The sequence below is a fragment of the Typopeltis vanoorti genome, chromosome 12 (assembly GCF_054136105.1).
Source record: "Typopeltis vanoorti isolate ZY-2024b chromosome 12, IOZ_Tvanoo_1.0, whole genome shotgun sequence".
Classification (NCBI taxonomy): domain Eukaryota; kingdom Metazoa; phylum Arthropoda; class Arachnida; order Uropygi; family Thelyphonidae; genus Typopeltis; species Typopeltis vanoorti.
The window spans coordinates 119,797,240-119,811,916 of NC_143560.1; the positions used below are offsets into that span (position 1 = coordinate 119,797,240).

The window sequence follows — 14,677 nt, forward strand, 5'->3', positions numbered from 1 at the left end:
GTTTATTGTCTATATGGATCACATTATGATGGAAAGTGGTATTAAACATGATATCAAAATTGGAGATGTTAATGTTAGCTCTTTGCTTTATACGGATGATGTTATACTTCTAAATAAATCCGCTACAAGTCTGCAGGATTCTCTGACTAAATTGAATAACTGTTATAATAGATATGGTATGATGGTCAGCAATAAAAAGACAAAGACAATGAAAATAGGCAGAATCATTGAAAATGTCAACTGTGTTGTGAATGGAGAACCTGTGGAACAAGTAAAACATTTCTGCTACTTAGGCACGATTTTTAGTGAAGATGGTAAATTAAATATAAAAATTGACAAACAGAATCAGCAAAGCTGGTATGGTGGGAAGTCAACTGAATAAATTCATATGGAATAAGAGAGAAATTAGTCAGAATACTAAATTAGCTATATTATACAAGACAGTGTTCAAACCAGTTTTAATTTATGGATCTGAGAGCTGGGTCAGAAGTAAAACACTTCACCAAAGACTAGAGACCACAGATATGAGAGTCTTGAGAAAGATTAAAGGCGTGAACAGATGGCACCAATGGCAATTTCATATTAAAAACGAGGATATCAGGAAAGAACTTGACATTGTCAGCATCCAGGAATGTGTTAGCAGAGCTAATCTCAGGTGGTATGGTCACTTAAACAGAATGGGTGAAGAAAGATTAGCAAAACAAGTGTTCTCTGCCAGGTTGGCAGCAAAACGACCCAGAGGAAGACCAAGATATAGGTGGATTGATACGGTACAAAGTGCCTTAGACCAGCGCTTCCCAAACTGTGGGCCGCAGCCCCCTTGGGGGCCATAGGTTTTGTTGAGGGTGGCCGTGAAATAATGAAAACAAATTTAAAATGTTTTAAGACTAAGTAGTTTTTTTTATTTTAAAAGAAAGGTATTTAATTTTTATTATTTCTTTTGTTATTTTTTATATTTTAATGGAAAAATTCACACATTGGTGTTGGTTAACAAACTTTGCTTCCTGCGTATTTCGGTGCTTAATGAATATTAGTAATTATTGCTTATTCATATGTTTCATTTCAAAGCAGTGGTTAATTGTATTTACTTTGAATGCTCTCCAGGGAAGCTAGCAAATCTTCCTGTCCCTTTCATCACGCATTCGTAATCAGGTACTGTTGATATTGACTTTATATACATATAAAAACTCATTTAATATTATCACTGTCATCCAGGCTAGTTTACTGTTACCAGTAAAAGTTTTGCATATACTTCACACATGAAAAAAAAGCTTAAACAAGTTCATGTGGGGAGATAGTAACTCTCTTGCAGTGATAAACAACACACCCTCCCTAACGGCCACTATACTGCAGAGGCAATAAAAACAAGTACTTTTATTATGCCAGTGAATAAGGTATGAGGAGTCTGTATAATATATTTCTCAACAAATAGTGCAATTAGAGACAACTGGGATAAAAACACACTAATTAATGAATCACATGTTCCCTCATTCAGAAACTATGCGGTATAGACTGAAACAAAACCATATGTTGCATAGGCAAACACAGTATCTAAATAAAAACTATTGTTATTAATTAGATGTGTGTGAGTTCGATTTCCCAAGGCAGCAATAAAATTCAACCGAACGTGTTAAAATTCATAAAAGTGTTAAAACTAAGTAATATATATATATATAATGAATGTTATGGCACTTTCACATATGGAATTCAGTTGAAAAGAGTTAGCATTTCAACTCAATTGTCAGCTATGCTTTTAACTTTCGGTTGTGCGATCTTTTGTTAATACGCACCAATCATGTGCACGTTTTAATAACCTGCCTTTGCTGTCTGTTTCGCATTAGGCTTAATTACCGTAAAGGGAGAAAAGTCACAAAAGTGAAAAATGTTCCTGGTCCAGGGATTCCCTCATTCAGGTAATATTTACTAATTTCATGTTATCAGTCTGTGGTGTGCCAGTATCGGTAAGTGTGATATTATTTGATCTATTCTATGTTAAAAAATTTAACCCTGAGATGGATAAGTGGCTGATAAAAAATAAAAAAAAAATCCTGCGAACAATCAGAAGAAGCAGAAACAGACTCAAAAAAAAAAGGACAGTATTTCATATTTTACCAGAACAGCCCGCATTGTCTTCAGAACCAAACGGCAAGATGCAAAAAATGTAATATATGCATTTGATTTTTGCAATATTCGCTGTGTATGTTTTGTATTGAATATAAATACAATAAATATTATAATAATATATCTCTCTATTACAATTTTTTTTCGAGGGGGGGACCGTGAAATATTTTAATTTTTGCAAAGGGGCCCTGACATCCAGAAGTTTGGGAAGCTCTGCCTTAGACGATAGAAATATACGATCTGATAATGTTGGAGTCTTGACAAATAACAGACTGATTTGGAGGAAAATTGTAGATAGGAAGTTAGTAATGATGTAATTTTTTTCATGTAGTACTATCATATCCTGTACACCCCTTGAGGGTACATGGTAAGAATTTGATGATGATGATGATAAATCGAAAAATGAAATACGAAAGTACAATTTTGTAAATGATTGAATTATAACAGTTAAATTAAACACAAACAGAAGCTACTTAAATATCATAGGAGTATATATCCCTGAAGAAGGTAGGAAAGAGGATTCTGAACAATTTTATGAAGAACTACAAAAATAGTCAAATAAATGTAATAAAAATGACTATATATTAATAGGTAGAGATCTTAATGCTACAATTGGAAATAATCCAATCCCAAATGTTTTAGGATAATATGGAGAAATTTGCATGAAGAACAATGGTCAAGAACTATTAGACTTTTGTACTTTCAATAATTTTAAAGTAACTGATAAGTTTTTTCAAAAAAAAAGAATATAAATAAATATATTTGGAATGGCAGAGAAATAAGATCTATAAATGATTATATCATTACTAATCAGAAACTAGCTCCATGTGTGTGTGTGTGTGTGTGTGTGTGTGTGTGTGTGTGTGTGTGTGTGAGAGAGAGAGATGTATACTTGATATTTATAACATAAATGAAAACATATATTTAGGATGGAAAGATATTGGCTATCAGAAGAGATAGATACATAAAGACCAAAGGGAAAGAGAGGGGGGAGGGGGGAGGGGGGGGGAGAGGAAAGCCAGTGAAGCCAGAATGGGCAAATGCCTAATCCTTGAAGGGGAGAACAAGGGCTGCATAATAAGTTTCATCTATATCTGTCTTTTATAAAAATATATAGATGAAAAATAAATGCATTTCAGAAAATCTGTAGAACAATTAAAAGGACACTAAATAAGAAAACAAGGCAAGAAATCCAACTTAAATTTTATAAATTAATGGCCACTGCCACTATTATATAGTTCAGAAATATGGACTGTTAAAAAGAAAGATCAAAGGAAAATTCTACAGGGAGGTAGAAGTTGAAAGTTTTTTCAGTTGGTTATACTATAAATTAAAGATACCAAGAAATTATATACTTGGTTTAATCCTTTATCCAAGTGTAAGCAAACAATGTTTGCACCTGAAGTATTTTCAGGACTGGGGCAACTTGTGGTGAAGGTGATATGACTTCATCACTTGCCTTAGTATCCCATAATGCAAAACGCATCTCCTTGTGGACATGTATAATACTGTGCATTATGGGAAGGGTCACTACCCAGACTGGTTTCGACCTTTATTGAGGTCTCATCATGAGACCTCAATAAAGGTATCACCTGTATGTCTGAATACCAAGGTTGAAGTAATGCAGAAGTCATATTTTTATATCCGAGTTACCAAAAGGTGTCACACCTTATTATTATAACACTCTGGATTAGAGATAGTTAGTTGTTGAAAGTTTGGTTATACTCAGTGCATTTTTTCTGGCAGTACGCAATGGTACGCAGTACCGGCACTTTTATTCTTAAGTTTTTAAAAATTTGTGATTTATTGACAGCAAAATGTATTATAAATATTCCGGTAGATGTTACTGTGTTCATGAATTGAATTTTCAGTTTTGATTACTCATAAGTTGGTACCCTGCTTTCCTGTTTCATAGGTTGGTACACAACCGGAAACAGGAAGTTGTGTTCACTTCCGATTGCTTCCAATATCAGTTTATGCATTCTATATTCACTCTGCAACAGGCAGGTGTTCACGTGAGTTTTGAATTAATCTAAGTTAAATCATCATTGCAATCATTGTTCAAAATGAGTATAATAAGTAGTTACTTTATAACAAAATATTGTTACTTATTGATGAATCGACAACTGTGAGTAACAACAACATTAATTGTTATTGTTCGCCAATGAGTAAAAAAAGGAAGGCTGAAGAAGCAGAAATTGTTGAGTCTAAATGTGATCCTGTAAAACAGAAAACTAGCACCGAAAATACACTTGGTGAAGAGGATCACAAAACCAAGACCGAAGATCCACGTGTCAAAAGGAAGCAGATTCTGATAATGATTGGCCCAAATGTTGGACACTTTTGCAGAAAAATGACTTCTGCGAGAGAAACGAGTGGCTGTATGTCAAGAATAAAATTTTGGGCTGTAAAGTGTGTCGTGATGTCGGAAGTTTTGCCGTTGATAAACACATGGGAATGAAAATTTCAGCGGAATGGGCAAATGGTAAAATCAATCATTTTGGAGAATCTTGCAAACAACAGATAATGTCATTAAGAAAAAAGATCTACGATCATAAGGAGAGTGCAGCACACAAAGCATGCCAGAAAATAAAATTTGAAGCAAAAAACAAAATATTATAGAAAGTTTTCCTAAATACTTTGTCTCATAATAAAGACGTAACAGGAAAATTGTCTCGAACAGCTTACAAAGTTGCGAGGAGAAATCAATGATTTAATAACTTTGAAGACGAAATAAATTTACAGGAACTTAATGGCCTAGATATGGGATATATTCTTCATTCTGCAAATGCTTGCAGTAATGTTGTGAGCCATACCGCAAATGAAACTAGAAAAACATTAATATACAATATAGTGAACTGCAAGAAATAAATATCGTTACTTATTGATAAATCGACAACTGTGAGTAACACAACAACACTGATTGTTATTGTTCGGGTAGTTCTTCCTGAACTTTTGGCTCCTGTGAGTCTTTTCCTAGATTTGATTGAAGTATCAGATGTAACTGCTAGAGGAATTCTAAACTCTTTAATTAGTCATCTTGAGTGTTTGGGATTTTCTGAAGATTACTTAAAGGAGTATTTATTTTTTTATAACTTGTAATAGTGCAGCCGTGTTGTTTGGTGTGTATAATGGTGGAAGGAGGCTAATGCAAGAGAAGTTTCCTAGTGTTATTTTCTGGCATTGTGCTAGCCATCGCCTTGAATTGTCTGTTAGTGACACAGTGAACAATGTGGCAGGAGGGAACCACTTTAAGTGTTTCATGGACAAACTTTATATGACTTATCATGCTTTACCTAAGAATGCTAGGGAACAACAGGAAAGTGCAGCGACTCTAGAATTTCAACTTCTTAAAATTGGCAGAATTTTAAGCACTCACTGGGTTGCATCTAGCTTTCGCACTGTGTCTGCAGTGTGGCAAGACTTTGAAGCCCTCGTCCATCACTTTCTGGAGGCAAAAGAAGTCAGCAAAACAGATCGCTTTCTTTATGAGGGCCTTTTAAGAAAAATAACATCATGCGAGTTTGTTCTTGATTTGGGCCTTATGTGTGATGCTCTCCAAGAACTTAGTGAACAAAGTCTAGATTTACAAGAGACAAATACTGACTTATACAAAGCAGACAGGAAGATAAAGAATAGAGTTCAACTTTTTGAAGAAAGAATTGAAAATCCTGCTCCGTACTACAGCATTTCTCTTCAAAGTCAGAAGAACATGAAGTTCAAAGGGAATGAGCTCCACAAAAATGGAAGACAGTTCTGCAATAAGTTCATCTGCTTTCTATGAAAGTCTGAAAGAAGCTGTTGGAAAGCATCTGCTTTAAGGAGATGATGCTGACATTTGGTGAAGCAGAAATTAAAAAGTTAGCATGCAATTTTGCTTAAATGAAAGAGAAGCAGTTCGTGGTTTCCGTGAATATGTTCAAGAAAATAAAGTCCCGGACATACTACTTCCTCTAAAGGACACTTTGGGCACAATTGCAGGTATCTTCCAGCGAATGTGAAAGGGGTTTCTCTCAGATGAATCTTATAGTAACTTCATCTAGGTCATCTCTGTTTGTACGAACAACTTCTGCACTGATGTTCATCAGGATAATAGGACCTTCTCTCACTCAGTTCAACCCTAGAAATATGTGGACTCATGGCTGCTGTGAGGTAGTCATTCTGCAGTTGATACCAAAAGCAAGAAGCGATCTACAGACTATGAGGATATATAGGAGGATATGTTAAAAGTGTGGAAGTTGCTGTAATAGCATCTTCATGCTCAGTCCCGGCACCTTTTTTTCCAGAAAAAAAGCTCTGGTTATACGATAAATTAAATATATCAGTTGCCAAAAGGTGTCACACCTTATTATTATAATGCTCTGGATTAGAGATAGTTGTTGAAAGTTCTTTCTTGGTTATACTATAAATTAAAGATAAAAAGAAATTATATACTTTGGTATATAATTTATAAATTTTTTAATTTATACTATATCTTTAATACTATATATTTATATATAAAATGTATATATAATTTATATTTATAATTTATCTTTAATTTATAATTCATCATCAAATTCCTGATATATACCCTCAAGGGGTGTACAGATGCTAGTACAGATCTTGTACTATCAGGATATGATAGTACTACATGAAAAATTTACATCATTACTAACTCCCTATCTACAATTATCTACAATATCCACACAAGCCAACTACGAGTATACTCGTATGTCGATTACCACTGGTAACGAGATTACCCGTACTGACCTTGAAGAAGTGAAATTGCTTGGCGTACAGGAACAAACTATGCCGAAGTAGCGTGACAGCGAACGTGTTAAAGATACCAAGAAATTATACACTTTGGTATCTTTAATTTATAGTATAACCAAGTGAAAACAATTTCAACAACTATCTATCAATCCAGAGTATTATAATAACAAGATGTGACACCTTTTGGCAACTTGTATATAAAAATATGACTTCTGCATTACTTCAACCTTAGTAAGTGATACCAAGGGTCTGAAATCTGGGTCTGGCTCCCACTGATGAGACTTCAATAAAGGTTGAAACTGGTCTGGGTAGTGACTCTTCCCATAATGCACAGTATTATGGGAAGAGTCATATAACACTATCAATCCAGAGTATTATAATAACAAGATGTGACACCTTTTGGCAACTTGTATATAAAAATATGACTTCTGCATTACTTCATTACATTACAACCTTGGTAAGTGATACCAAGGGTTTGGTATCTGGGTCTGGCTCCCACTGATGAGACTTCAATAAAGGTCGAAACCGGTCTGGGTAGTGACTCTTCTCATAATGCACAGTATTATACATGTCTGCAAGGAGATGTGCTTTGCATTATGGGATACTAAGGCAAGTGATGTGAAGTCATACCATCTTTACCACAAGTTGCACTAGGGTGCAAACTTTGCTTGATTACACTTGGAGAAAGGATTAAACCAAGTATATAATTTCTTGGTATCTTTAATTTACAGGGAGTAGAAATGAGATTTTTAATAAAAATTAGAGGATGAACAAAATTAGAGCACATAAAAAAAATGACAATATTAGAGGAAAGAGAGAGAAGAGGGCCAGATGAAAAAATGGGAAGACCAGTGAAGCCAGAAGTTGTAATGGATTTTTTTGTAATATCATCTGCATATATGATGAAATAATAATTACATAATTAAGAATGATAACATATAAAAACTATATGCCTTATTTCCAATGCTCTGACCTCGATGGAGCTCCTATTATCAAGAAATTAAGAAAAACTAATAATTAAAAATAAACAGTGATTTACCATGTGTGGTATTTAAAATTTGTAGGATAAGAAAATTTCAGTTTACACAAAAATTCTTATCAATTCCAGTAACGACACAATGAGTGAAAATTTGTCGCCTTGATCTCAATTATGCTTGAATAGTACTTACAATTTTTGATGATGTCTGAGTTCCAACAGATTCTTTTTGAACACGTATTTCATTTTGCACTTTAGTATTCTGTTTAAGGGTCTAACAAAAACAAAAGGATATGATTAATATAAAAAAAAAGATAAAAAATCAGCACAGTTTTTAAAATAAAAATCTAATCTAACATAGCACTATGTGTTTATTACATAATTTGCCTGGCAATGTTGTCTTCTGATATGTGGTAACAATGCACATAAAAAAAAACAAATAATAAATAAATAAAATAAATTGCTGTAGACCAACTGCTATGCCTTGAGTACAGTGAAGTATGTTGTCAGTAACACTGCACAACTCTGATGCAACCCATGGAGCGATTTTTTTCTACCAGCTAAAGAATGCTGAAAATATTAATTTTTATAATATAACAGTTATGATTTCTTCGTTGAACACCATCTACTTTCCACATAATGAAGATTTTCTATTTCCTTTAAAAATTTTTTTTTACATTTTCTTTAAATATTAAAAATCGCAACTTCATTCTTTTTTTCTTATTACATATGATAAAAAATAAAATAAAGGTTATTACTACATTATTATTGTTTTATCGAAGTTCATAAAGTTCATATTATTATCGAAGTTCATAACAGTTTACGGGCACTCTTCTCCTTTGTTTCCAACAATTAAGAAATGGGCTGCCGAGTTTAAACGTGGCCATACCAGCCTTGAAGATGAGCCACGTGAAAGATGTAACATCCAAAAGTGTAACAACACCAGAAATCATTGATCAAGTGCACAATGTGGTATTGGATGACCGGCGAGTCAAAGTGCATGAAAATGCTGAGACTATAGGCATTTCAAAAGAACATGCAGGATATATTTTGCATGAGGAACTGCAAATTTTGAGCAAGATGGGTGCTGCACTTGCTCACAGCAGATCAAAAATGCACTCGCATGAAAATCTCTGAACAGTGCTTGGAGCATTTTAACAAGAATAAAACTGATTTTGTGCATCGATTTATTACTATAGATGAGGGTTGGATTCACCATTATACATCAGAATCCAAACAGCAGTCAAAACAGAGGACAGAAGCCAGTTGTTCAGTGCCAAAGAAGACAAAGTCGGTTTTCCATCAGCAGAAAAGGATATGGCATCAGTGTTTTGGGATGATAAAGGTATTTTGTTTATTAATTATCTTGAAAAGGGTAAAACAATGACCGGAGAATATTATTCCGATCTTTTAACCAGACTAGATGAAAAAATTCCTGAGAAAAGACCTGGTTTGCAGAAGAAAAAAAATCATCTTTCATCAGGAACCTGGTCAACAAAGGTGTTTTGACAATGGGAAAATTAAGGGATCTGCACTATGAATTGTTGGAACATCCACTCTATTCCCCAGATTTGGCTCTCTCTGACTTCTATCTCTTCCCAAAATTAAAACTCTTCCAAACTGGTGAGCGATTTTTTTCGAATCAAGAGGTGATCAAGTTGTAGAGGGGTATTTTGCAGATCTTACCGAGAACCACTACAGGGAAGGGATAATGGTGCTGGAGCATCGCTGGAATAAATGTATTAGTCTTAAGGGAGATAATGTTGAAAAATACAATACTTTTGAAATTATAAATTTGTTTTTTCATTGTCAGGCCGAGAGCTTTTCAGACCACTCTCGCATATGTCTATTATGGGTACATGATTCAGTTTAATTTTTGGGGAAAAAAAATGAAATTTCATTTCACTGTTTGAAAATGCTGGAAACATTTTCAAACAGAGATTTCAAACAACACTACATGATTAAGTTCATTTTAACAACAATTTCCCTTCAAATTAATCCATTACTTATTTGTACTCCAATATTATCATATCTGACATTTTTTGCATCTAAGGCATTTAGAAGAAAGAGAGAGAGAACATGGGAGTGAACAGATGGTATTAATAGCAGTACCATATTAAAAAAGAGGAAGGTACTTAAGATTCTTTGCATTTAGAAATGTGTTAGCAGAGCTAATCTTAGATGGTATCTTCACTTAAATAGAATGGGAGAGGAAAGTTTAGCAAACCAGATTTTTGGCAGAAAAAAAAGACCTAGAGAAAGACAAGATCTCTAGGTGGAATTTTGAGAGATAATAGATATTTATGTCTTGAAAGATAACAGATTAATTCAGAAGAAAATGTCAATAGGAAATGTTTTTATGTGGACACCACCATCAAAAGATTATTATAACCCTACAGTACATTTGCATTCTGTGTGTGTGTGTGTGGGGGGGATAAGTATGATTTGCTATTCTTCATTAATTGTTTTGGGTAGTACTATCATAATATCCTGTATAGCCCCAAATATGTATACCAGAAATTTGATTATTATTTTTATGATATGATCAGTTTTTCAATTAATACACATCTATTTATCACAAAAGCAACAAACATCAACCAATGCTTTAACAGCAGCTAATAACTTACACTAACACTTCTTGGTTCCAATGCCAATTTTCTGGCATCCCTTATCCGCTCTACCAAAGACCAACCACTTCCCCTAGACCTACCTGGTGTATACCAGGTCCCTTGCAGTTGTAAACTGTCGTACTTTGGCCAAACAGGCAGGACAGCGAATATCAGAATTTCTGAACACAAGGACTACATCCGGTTTTACAAGTATAGCCATTCTGATCTTGCAGACCATGCTCTGGATACTCGCCACAGAATACGGTGGAAGAAAGCTACAGTAATACACCGGAGCAAATGTAAATTCGAAAGATTATTTATGGAATCAGCCTCTGCCCTAAGAAACTCTCCGAACCTCAACAAATTTGGTTGTATGCGACTGCCCCAAATTTGGGAGGCATATATCAGCAGACCTTCAGCCCAACGGCCAAGAACGCCTACTTAGCCCGCCAGAGGGCACCATCAGGACTTCTAGGAGAACGATAGCTTCATATCTTCATTCTCAGTTACTGTATTGTTAGTGCCTGTGTGCAACTGCCTTTTGGTAAGTTCCTTTTGAAAATGGCAATGTGACATTGCCGAAATATCGGAAATATTTATTAAAGTATAATTTAATTTATATTCGGATCTACGTTGTTTCAATTCCCTAAGTGATTTAGAAACACATCTAACTGTATATCACAAAAGATACACTCATGGCAAAAAAAAAAAAAAAATCCTTATGTACAGTGGTTATTACAATCAAGAGTTTATTTCTACAAAAGTGTTTCTATCCTAGTATTTTTATTAGTGTTTTTATTTAATTGTCAGTATCTATAACTATGGAATGTTTAGAATGCATTATCACCTAAAGTGAGTCTTAAATGTAACCTTCAGACTGGCTGAACATGCTGACAATAATTGAAAAAGGAAATATACAGATCTTCATCTCTTATTTTTCAATAAACAGACATCTCAAATCTCTTTAATGTGTTTTTGTCAATTTTTCACCAATCCTGATAAGAATTTCCCATATTGAAGTATTCAAGAATTGATTAAATGTGTTTTGAACACATTTTCATTGTTGAGTTCAGAAACATTTAGAATGGCATTTCATTCAGCCATTTGCCAGCAATAATCTCAATATAACAATGGCTCTGCTGGCCTTATAAATTAAATACATTTTATAATGTTAAAAAAAATTCTTCTGTGCTAAAAATGAAGAAATACATTCAATAACTTAAAATCCCTGATCAAAACACTGCTGTAATATAAAAAATTAACTGCAAAAGTACATGTATGTTGTACAAAATATGTTATTTTATTTGAAATATCTTACCAAACATCAAAATATTTTAGTTTTTATTCTTAATACAAAAATAACTTCCAATTCAAACAAACCATCTTAAGGTAAGTAGATTACATCATGAAAAAGCATCTTGACACTTTGGTGTCGCACTGATTTGATCGTCAGCTTGTCGAGAGCTCCTGAAAAGATTAGTAGTATTTTGTGTTAACATTGGCAATTTTACTAGAATTAAGTAGTATTGTTTGCTTTTTGTTTCTTGGTGTGTCTGTGCAATTTCTGTGTGTTTTCTGTTATTTTAAGTATTATTTTTAAGATAAGATAGTGTACATATGGCACCGATAAAGAAAAAAATGGCGGCCAGGTCGCCATTTTTGTTTAAGAGTTTTGATGTAAACGAATTTATGCAATGTGCTGTCTGTGAGATGTATGCTTTGCGAAGAGTGGTGGGAGTCTGGTTAGAGGGTGATAGTGGAGTTAATATGTGAAAGTGTAAGGAGAATGAGGATCTCAAGCGTGTTTCGGGTGGCGAGATTGATATCGTTAACCATAGTCAGAATGTAGAAAATGGCGGTGTGATAGAGAATTGAGTAGTAGTGCCAGATAGGTGTGAGAGCGTCATTGAAAGTGTAAATGAAGGTAGAAATACAGAAGGAATGGATGATTTGATTGATAATGAAAATGGCGAGATAAATGCGAGTAGTGAAATTCTGTGTTTGAACGGTGTGATACACAGAGCGAAAAGGCAACTGGAGCGTATGCAAAAATGTGTGCTGAACGTACTGACTAATAACTGGTGTAAGTCTGTGACAACAAATAATAGAATGTTCATAAACGTCAATAAAATGAAGGAGTGAGTGCTGTATGGGGATTCGCTATTAAGAGGTGTGATAGTTGAGAATTTGACGAAGTCGTACCAGCCGGGTGCGAACATAAAGGACGTCAGCGAATCTATTCGAGTGCAAAAACAGAGGGCGAAAGAGATGATAATCGTGGCAGGAACAAATGATTTGAAAGAGGACAAAATGGAAATGATAGAGGATGTGAGGGAATTACTTGAGGTAGCAAAAGAGAAGAGCGAGAGAGTTAGGATGGTGAGTATTTTACCGCGGTATAACAGTGAAGTATTTAGAAGGAGGGCCATAATTGCCAATGACTTTATGCGTGGGTTATGCATGGAGAGTGGCGTGGAATTTGTGGATGTGTGGAATGAGTTCGATGGGCGAAAATACTTATATAAGATGGATGGGTTACAATTGAATGGAGTTGGTGTACGGAGGCTTGAAAAAGTGTTGATGAATGATGTGGAAGTGGATGTACAGACTCAGGGAAACTAGACTTATTAAGGGGGGGGGGGGAGTAGATATGCAGACTTTAGGCAGGCAGTTGAGTGTATGAATGAGTATATTATGCCCGAGCAAGTATGAAGGACAACAAATCAGAATGGGATAGTTAGTATAAGGCATCAAAGTAGGGATGGTACAAATGGGCTTCTGCAATTCATGTACACTAATGCCAGGAGTATTAGGAACAAGAAGGAAGAGCTTTTGGCCTTGGTTGGCACTTCCAGGCCACAGGTTGTTGGTATTAGTGAAACATGGCTGACAGAAGATGATAAAGCTAGTAGGATTGAATGCGACGGGTATAGCGTGTTCAGGAGTGACAGGGTGAATAAAAGGGGGGGGGAGTGTTATTGATGATAGCTGATGAGTTGCAGCCAAGGAGTATAGAAGTCGAACTGCAGAATAGAGAAAAGAGCACATTTGAGGCTGTTTGGTGTGAGATAGAATGTAGCAGAACAAAATATACAATTGGGTGCTGCTATAGACCAGGTGATGGAATAGATGGTGGGGATAGTATGCATAGGCAAATAGAAGAAATGAGTGGAAGGAGGGTAATTATTATGGGTGATTTCAATTATGATAACATTGACTGGAAAGAGGAGAGGGCACATGGGAGGAAGGAATTGGGTTTTATGCGGTTATTAAGGGACAACTATCTGCGGCAGCATGTAGTGGAAAATACCAGGGGGCAGAGAGTGCTTGACCTAGTAATTGCAACTGAGAATGTGGCTGTAACGAACATGACCATGTTGCCACCAATTGGTGAGAGTGACTATAAGGTCATGACTTGGGAGGTGGCTAAAGGAGTGGAATTTACAATTAAGACAGGGTACATGTGGAATTACCGGACTGGTAAGTATGACAAGCTTAGGTGTGTGCTTGGCTCAGTGCGATGGCATGTAAAACTGCAAGAGCTGGATGTTGATAGTGCAGGGGAGGTGGTTAAGAAGTGTTTGCAGGAGGCAATGGTTGACTGTATACCAAGGGTACGAATAATAAATCAAGTAGGGGTTAAATGGATGAATAACACTATTAAGCTTGAGCTGCAAAAAAAGAAACAATTGTGGAGAGAATTTAAGCAGAAAGGTGACCAGCAGGCGCAGGAACAGTATAAAGCTCAGGCCAGGATGGTAACAAGGGTGGTAAGAAAAGCAAAAGCGGATTACGAAAGAAAATTGGCCATGCAAGCTAAAGAGAATCCCAAACAGTTTTTCAATATGTTGCAAGTAAAAGGAAAAATGTTCATGGTAGAATAATCTTAAAAAATGCTGAGGGTAGGGAGGTAACTGAATCATCGATATAGTGGAATTACTGAGCGAGCACTTTGCAAGAGTATATCATCCAGGTGGTGACATTGCAGGAATGGAAGAACCAACAGCTTATAATGGAATTGTGATGAATGAAGTAGAGGTAACTAGTCTATTACAGAGCCTCAATGTCAATACATCTGTGGGATTGGATGGTATACCAGCTCGTGTCTTATGTGAAGCGGCTAAAGAATTGTCAGTGCCCTTGACCATTTTGTTTAATTTGAGCCTCGGGTCTGGGTTGGTCCCAAGGGGGTGGAAAGAGGGGAAAATAGTTCCGCTGC

General features: G+C 35.4%; 1 protein-coding gene across 2 annotated transcripts in view; it reads right to left on the reverse strand.

Annotated features, from left to right (window-relative positions):
• The window catches only part of LOC150101178 (uncharacterized), a 322,911-nt gene that overhangs the window by 258,223 nt on the left and 50,011 nt on the right, over positions 1-14,677 (reverse strand). For both annotated transcript variants that reach the window (XM_090401128.1, XM_090401129.1), the window contains exon 4: positions 8,043-8,123. In XM_090401128.1, coding sequence (XP_090257254.1) covers positions 8,043-8,123 — 81 coding nt within the window. The remainder of the gene's footprint in view (positions 1-8,042; positions 8,124-14,677) is intronic.